This window comes from Rutidosis leptorrhynchoides, chromosome 1 (assembly GCF_046630445.1).
Source record: "Rutidosis leptorrhynchoides isolate AG116_Rl617_1_P2 chromosome 1, CSIRO_AGI_Rlap_v1, whole genome shotgun sequence".
In the NCBI taxonomy this organism is placed as follows: domain Eukaryota; kingdom Viridiplantae; phylum Streptophyta; class Magnoliopsida; order Asterales; family Asteraceae; genus Rutidosis; species Rutidosis leptorrhynchoides.
The window spans coordinates 639,270,538-639,278,050 of NC_092333.1; the positions used below are offsets into that span (position 1 = coordinate 639,270,538).

General features: G+C 32.3%; 1 protein-coding gene across 1 annotated transcript; it reads right to left on the bottom strand.

The window, feature by feature from the left end:
* Positions 1–1,996: 1,996 nt before the first annotated feature.
* On the bottom strand, positions 1,997–5,385 carry LOC139885689 (uncharacterized). The gene is made up of 6 exons (XM_071869442.1): positions 5,165–5,385; positions 4,401–4,470; positions 4,249–4,314; positions 3,624–3,665; positions 3,453–3,509; positions 1,997–2,457 (listed from the first exon to the last, which is right to left on the bottom strand). Exons 1-6 carry the CDS (start codon positions 5,362–5,364, stop codon positions 2,365–2,367), a joined length of 528 nt encoding a protein of 175 aa, XP_071725543.1. The 5' UTR covers positions 5,365–5,385; the 3' UTR covers positions 1,997–2,364.
* Between the last annotated feature and the right edge of the window lie 2,128 nt (positions 5,386–7,513).

The following is a 7,513-nucleotide window of genomic DNA, read 5'->3' on the forward strand; positions in this document are numbered from 1 at the left end:
GATGGCTTCAGTCGCAAAGTCCACCTGCAATTAAAACTTCTTAACATACCCTTCTTTTAATTACCACATATTTCAAACAATTACATACAACTAAATTATTAAAGTGTTATAAAACACTGGAATGATCACAATGTTGCAATGTACGTCGCTTAGCTTCTTGCGTTAGTGATGTACAACCACATAGCACACTTTGCCAATAAACAAACATTGAGAGATTGATATACAATAAACAAACATGAACAAAGCAGCAAAAATAGTATAAACAAAGTAAAAATAGCATCTTTAACATTCAGAATTAGACAATGAGTGACAGCATAATACAAAACCAAAACATGTACCAAGACCAAGACTTGACAAAGAGCACAAAATAATAAGGGAAAGATCATTTACCTGAAAAAGAAAGGAATGTAAGACTATCTTTCAGATGATATCTTGCAAATGAACCCACCACAAATCAACAATCACTCAAACAAACAACCTGGAAATCATTCGATGATGACATATAACATACACAAAATAACAAAACCAAAAACATAACTTACGCCAAAGTAGGTAGAGATGGAACGCACAAATCCTTCAAAAAACCTGGAAAAAACACGCCTTCTATAATTTGTTCTTTCTTCCAAAAAGATTCGGTCACTAAAAATTAACTTGCAACAAAACATACGAAAACAATGAAAAAGGAAATCAACAATAAAACAAAACTGGGGTTATAATTTCAGTCGCAATACAGGGATAGGGTATTCCTTCATGAGGATTCAAACCATAACAATGAAAAATGTACCTCATTGAACATTACAAAAGGAGAAATGTACGTACGCCTTTAGCAACAATACCTACTGAACCTGCGCCTTTAGTATACTTGGCACGCCCAAGCGTAAACTTCAACGACTTATACAACCTCCTTAACCGAGCAATACAATACCTCTTGAAAACACACATACAAAAAGATCTAAACTCACAATACTAACACAATTCACTATCAAAAACCTTACATAATGCACATACAGAACCTAGAAACCTACTAATAAAAGCATATATATCCATTACCGATATCAAGTGTAATCCCCAAACCTTAATTAATCAATATTCATTAATAAATACAAAAGATGGAATAAACAATAACAATTGATAATTATGTTTAAAAAAATTCTTTCAATATGTTCAATCACGTATTCACATACCTTTTACGAAAATTTATTAACTGTTGAATGTATATTTCCTTGCAATTGAACAAAGCAAAAAAGGATAAAGAAAAATACATGCTTTGATTGGTAATGATCAACCGATGGTATGTGAAATCGTAAATCAATAACTGCAACTTTGATCATCAGATCATCAATCAATAATTGCAGCTTTGATTGGCATGAGATCGTTTATCGGAGATGAACAATTTAACATCAGATCATCATCTAGTCAAAATCACGGATTTTGTTTACTCGTTGATTGATGGTAAAATCGTTGATTGATGGTAAAATCGTTGATTGATTGTAAAAATCCTTAAAACCCTAATTTTGAATGAAATAGAGAGGAGATGAATGGAGGATTTGGTTAGTAAACATTATTAGCGGAATGATGGAGGAAGATGGATGATAACTGCTCCGTGAGTCGATGTTGTTAACCCTAATGTAGTCGCTAATTACCGATGATTGAGAACACGCGTCAGAATTAGAAAATTAGGGAATTTTTTAATTCAAAATTAGGAGAAAATTAGGATTAGTGAGGAGGAATATGGTGTTGACACGTGTCCAGTTTAAGTATGAGATTTATAAAGATAGAGATATGATTTTGATAAACTTAAGAAATGCACTAAAAACTTAAGAAACGCATATCAGTAGCAGTATCACTATTTTAGCATTTATGTATGAAAAAATGAAACCACCAATAAAGCACTAAAAACTTGAGAAATGCTGATTTTGCACACACATATATACATACATTATAATAACTTGTGCTAAACGCATACTCCGTAGTCCGTATTACAAAAGTGGACTTGATTCTTGTAAAAAAGACCAACAGATATGAGAATTAGTACCATTTGACCCTAGATGAAGACGACCATAAAGAACTAGTTAGAACCAGATCAAAAAGTCATAAGTCATAACAATGTATCCAAACGAACCGTCTAACATACATTATACTAGTGATTGATATTCAATACCCATAAATAAAATCCTCTTAAAAACAAGATTAACCGATAAGAATTTTGAAAGCTGCAAAACAAGTAAATTGTAACAATGGGTAGAGATGCCAGCTAGATAAACATATATTTGCACCAACCCAACAAGAGAAGAATGCATGTGAAATAGCCTGATCAAAATCTTTTGAAGATACAAAGTAGTAGCAGATCGATCCAACATCGCATCAGTCATAACTGGCATTCAAAAATTTTAGCAGCTGGTTCCGATTATTTTCTGCCTTCTTATCCTCTTTTGTCTTGTCAAGTTTTAATAATATCTGCCAATCAAACAACAAATAATAAAACACGATGTACGTGAAGCTTACTCATTTCCAGTATAGCTCAACATTGTACAAGAACAACTACAAGGGCCATACTGCCCAAATGTGCAAACCTGGGTTTCTTTTTTACCCTTTTGGGATTGAGCAAAACAACAGCAGCCAAAATATGCATTCACAAAATCTATATCTATCTATAGTTTCTATTAAAACGCTATAATGATGATGTCATTATTAGGCTAATTCCTTTGTTAAGAAAAAAATCAAAAAGAAAAAGAAAAAAATCTAAGCATGGTAGGTGATGTCATTAATCTAAATAATTTTGAATTAAAATTAAATCTTATTATTAATTAATAATTATTATTAAATCTTATCTTATTAATAATTATTTTAAATATTAAAATTAAATAATTTTGAATATTTTAATTAATTATTTTGAATCGAGTACGAGAAGGTATAAAAGCTAGGCAGAAGGAAACCAATTCTAAATTTATATTTTAATTTACACTTTTAAAATAAAATGACAACCAATATTATCTCTTATGATTGGATGTGGATTGTTTAATATGCATTTTAGGTGTTTGATGAAATGTTCAGCTGACGAGTTTCTTAGTCGGACTCTGTGGTTTCACGGGTCATTAAACTAAAGAACTTTAGCATTTACGTTCACAAATACCTAAAACATATCATTAAACTGTTTCGTTTAAACAAACCCGTGGTTCCACGGGTCATTTCACTAGTGTTTCCTAATGGACAAAAACCAAAATAGTAATTGTGAATTTACAGTTTCAAACCGCGTTGGAACAGGCTGGGTTGACCTGCCAACTTTTTTTTAATCATTTCAAATTATATTCTATACATAATTAAAGCATTGACATGATTATGAAGAACTACAATAATATAAAATAGATATAGAACTTTCAGAACAAAATCATTTCGACAAGGTTGTAACTATAAATTAACAATAACCAACGACATAGTAACAAACAACTCACCTTTTTACCAGATACAGCACTGCGACGAACACCATCACCTTTGTCACGACCAAGAAACTGCAAAGAGTGGATTATTAATGTTATTATTATTATTATTATTTAATTTCTCATGTCAATTACTTTAATTATTATGTACAAAATAATAATACGAAAATATCAAAAAAGTGTTACCTTAGAGAGCTGAACAGGGCTGCTGCCACCATCTTGCTGATTCTATAAAGACTCCCATTGCCATGACAGAAACCAAGCCAAAATAACATCAAAACATGCCAATTAAGCACCCATTCATCGTGTCACGGACCCCAGCTCCAATTTCAAAGAGCCAATTCATATAAAAAAGGCAGAAAGTACTATAAGCACCTTATAAATCCATTACCATGTTCATAATAATAATCAAAGAAAGCATAAGTAACATAATTTGGCTGTGTTTGATTGCCACTTGATAGAATGATTCAGCGCTTTTGTTTGTAACCTCTAAATGAAAAGTGATGCCGAATGAAACAAAAATATGTGTTGAACAAACCATTAAGCACCTTCAAATACCCTTCTAGAATTATATCCATAACAGTTATCAAAACATTATATTCTTTAATGTAATATGTAATAGGTCAATATGATAATTTTATATCATTTAGAGTGTTCATTCAGAATGATTAAGGCTACTGTCATTTTGAACGAGATTCAGTGAGAACCTTTGCATTATTCACCTTATGAACCATTGAGCGCATAATCAATTTGTTTTATAAACACACCCTTAGTTTTGCAGCCAAAATATGTGGTAAAGACGGCGTCTTACCTCCTTCACTTTACGCTTATCATGTTTGCTGTGACGTTTAGCCTTCTCCTTGTCTTTATCCTTTTTCTGAAACATAGAAGAGACACATCAACTAAGTGACATGTCGATCATCAACAGCCGGTTACAATCATGTAGTAGTTACAGACACCAACCTTTTTGGGTCGATGTTCATGTTTACGTTTCTTTGAGCGATTGGATGGTCCATCTTCACTGCTGGATGAACTACAACAAGCAAAGTCTACATACTTATAATAGTTTTTGAGCCAAATTTCTACATAATGAAACCACGATCAAGAAATAAACTGAATATTTACGAGAAGCATAATTATATCAATATAGGAGCCAATTCACAAGATCAGTAAAGCCGGTGCTCATTAATATTTAGATTCTTATCATACCCGAAGCCTAACAACTATACTTCACTAGACATGTAATGCCTAAAAGCTATGTTGACTGCCATGTAGGCTGTCACATACCGCACAAACGTTAATGTGAACAGCCACATGGATTGCAACATGGACCGCCCACTGTTGACCTGGCATACGTCTTGAACTTTCGCTCAGACATCGTCAGTAAACCCCATTTTTAAACAAAATTAAATATTGTACACCTTCTTATATGTAAAAACTTTTACATATCCAATAGTCAAATTTCAGATTCTAGGTTACCTTCTTGACAGTTTCCTTATTTCAAAAGAAACACACTTATACCTACACTTATATTATTTAAACTAAACAAATAAGCAAAAATTGCATATTTTGTGGCGCTTATTGCTTATAAAGTAGCTGGATCCAAGCAATTAGGATTGTAAGTCCTTTTTTAACAACACACATACTATACATAATGAATTACTAACTGACTAGTAACCCTGATTGGAAATAGTACGATAATACAAGGGCAAAATAACAAAAGGTACCTGTAGCCGTCGGATGAAGAAGATGAGTGACCACGCCTACGACGTCGTTTGGTATTCGTACGGCTTTTTTTGTTAATCTTAAGAGAGTCCTTTTTTAGGGTTTTATCTTTACGGCGGCTCAATCGACGGTCACGATCGGACGATGAAGAAGAAGATAGATCCGAAGATGATGATGATGATGACGTGGTCGATGAAGCCATAAAACTTAAACCTCTTGATTTGATTTGATTTGATTTGGATTCAACGCAAACCTATAACTCAAATTTCGTCGACACAACAAGAGGGGTGACTTTTCTTTCTTATCTATCGATATAAAACAAGGGGTGTCTGCTTAGCAATTGGTTGCGGTTTTCGTAGCATTTATTTTTGTGTTAAAACCGTAAATAGGCGATAAAATTGTTTGAAAATTTATTGAAGTTTCACCAAATTTCATATGCATTTAACTATTTTAATTGTTCTATGGTATGTATTAAGTAACCTAGAGAATGTATCAAGTTAACATGTTGAAAAAATTACGCGATTGGTCCTTCATGTTTGTCCAAAATTACATATTCATCCTCATCAATCTCCTCCATCACATCTTTATAAAAAAAAATAAGAAACTTAATTTTAAAACCCAAAATTCCTTAATTTTAAAACTCCAAATTCTATATTAAAAACATAACATTATCATCTTCATCTCCAAATATCATCATAATGATTCATCATCATTATATATACACTTAGCATTTTGATTCCCAATTTAAAAGCATAAATAACCAGAAACACAAATTATTTATCAACAATGAATCCCTGACAAATTAATCATCAGACACACAATTCAAAACCCTAACCCTGAAAACCAATTTCATATTCGTCTCATTCTCCATTGTATCTCCTTCTATCCCTAACTATGTTCCACCAATCGCCATTGTCTCCGCCTTCACCGGCATCGCCGGAATCGGAAACGACTGGATAGCGAGATGAAGTGAGATGTCGTAGTGAGTTAAGGCTTCACGGTTAGGGTTTGTAACAGAAACGAACTAGAAGAAGGTGAAGTTAACTGTCCCGTTTGAATACCACTGTGACAAAATCAAAATTGAAGAACGAAATTAAGCAAACCTTCAACAAAATCAGATCTGACATGTTCCGGCAATGGTTGTTTCGACTTGTCCCGACCAGATCTTTGGCGGTAGTGGTGATTTCGACATGACGTGTGCATGTTTTTTTATGTCACCAGATGCAACTCCCAAATCAGACGCAAAAACTGTATTATTCTTGAAATTATTATACTTTATTTATTGGCAACAAATCAATCGAAAACTCTTGATATTACTACAGTATTTAGTATGAATTTACAAAAAAAGGAGGGTTTAGAAATGCATTAGATTTGGAGATTCTGTTTTTAATATGCTCAGCTTATGTTTGATCCCAAATCAGGACTCTGCATTTGATCCACATGAAGAAAGCATCCTCATAAAAAGAATTTTTAATGGAAGAAAGATATATGTGAAGATCATTAATGTAATTTTGTCTAAAAACAAAAAAAATGATGTAATATGTGACAAACATGAGGGACCAATGATGTAATTTTGAAATTATGGTGACCTGAAGTTTACCTATTATAACAGGTTAAATACATACAATAGAACAATTAAAATAGTTGAATGCATACAATAGGATATCTGAAAGTTTAATGCATACAATAGAAATTTGGTGAAAGTTCGATGCATTTTCAAACAATTTTCCCTAAATAGGCCATATACTTTCAGTTTTGTCCCAATGTAGGTTATATACCCCAAAAAATACCAATGTAGGTTATATACTCTTAAAAGTTGTATCGATGTACACAAATTTAACAAGTTACCTGCTGAACCGGTAAAGTTAATTATTTAACATTTTTTTGCATTCTATATGGCTACAAATAAGTCATATACCTTCAGTTTTGTTCTGATGTAGGCTATATACTTTCAGTTTTGTTCCGATGTAGGCTATATACTTTCAGTTTTGTTCCGATGTATCACCAACGTCATTCTCCACGTAGAATGCCACGTCATCGTTTAGTTGATTATTCGGTTAATAAGTTTTGTTCGTTCATATTAGTACACTTTATGAAAGTATATAGCCTACATTGGTATTTTTCGGGGTATATAGCCTACATTGGGACAAAAATGAAAGTATATGGCCTATTTATGACTTTAACCCTTTATTTTTCGGTAATGAGAATTACATTTACATTGACCTTTAAAACGTAATTTAAATGTAAAAGTAGATAAATTTTATTTTTATAATTTAAAAAATAAAAATAACGCCAACTCATATGAAAATAAAAACGTTTTTAAAAAAAATGTTTTCAACAAAGAGAAACAA

Coding starts and splice junctions, on each gene's coding strand:
- LOC139885689 (XM_071869442.1), bottom strand. CDS start 5,364: ATGGCTTCATCGACCACGTCATCATCATCATCATCTTCGGATCTATCT. Junction 3,666..4,248: donor ATAAGCGTAAAGTGAAGGAG/GTAAGACGCCGT, acceptor GAGTCTTTATAG/AATCAGCAAGATGGTGGCAG. Junction 2,458..3,452: donor GTGCTGTATCTGGTAAAAAG/GTGAGTTGTTTG, acceptor TTTGATTGGCAG/ATATTATTAAAACTTGACAA.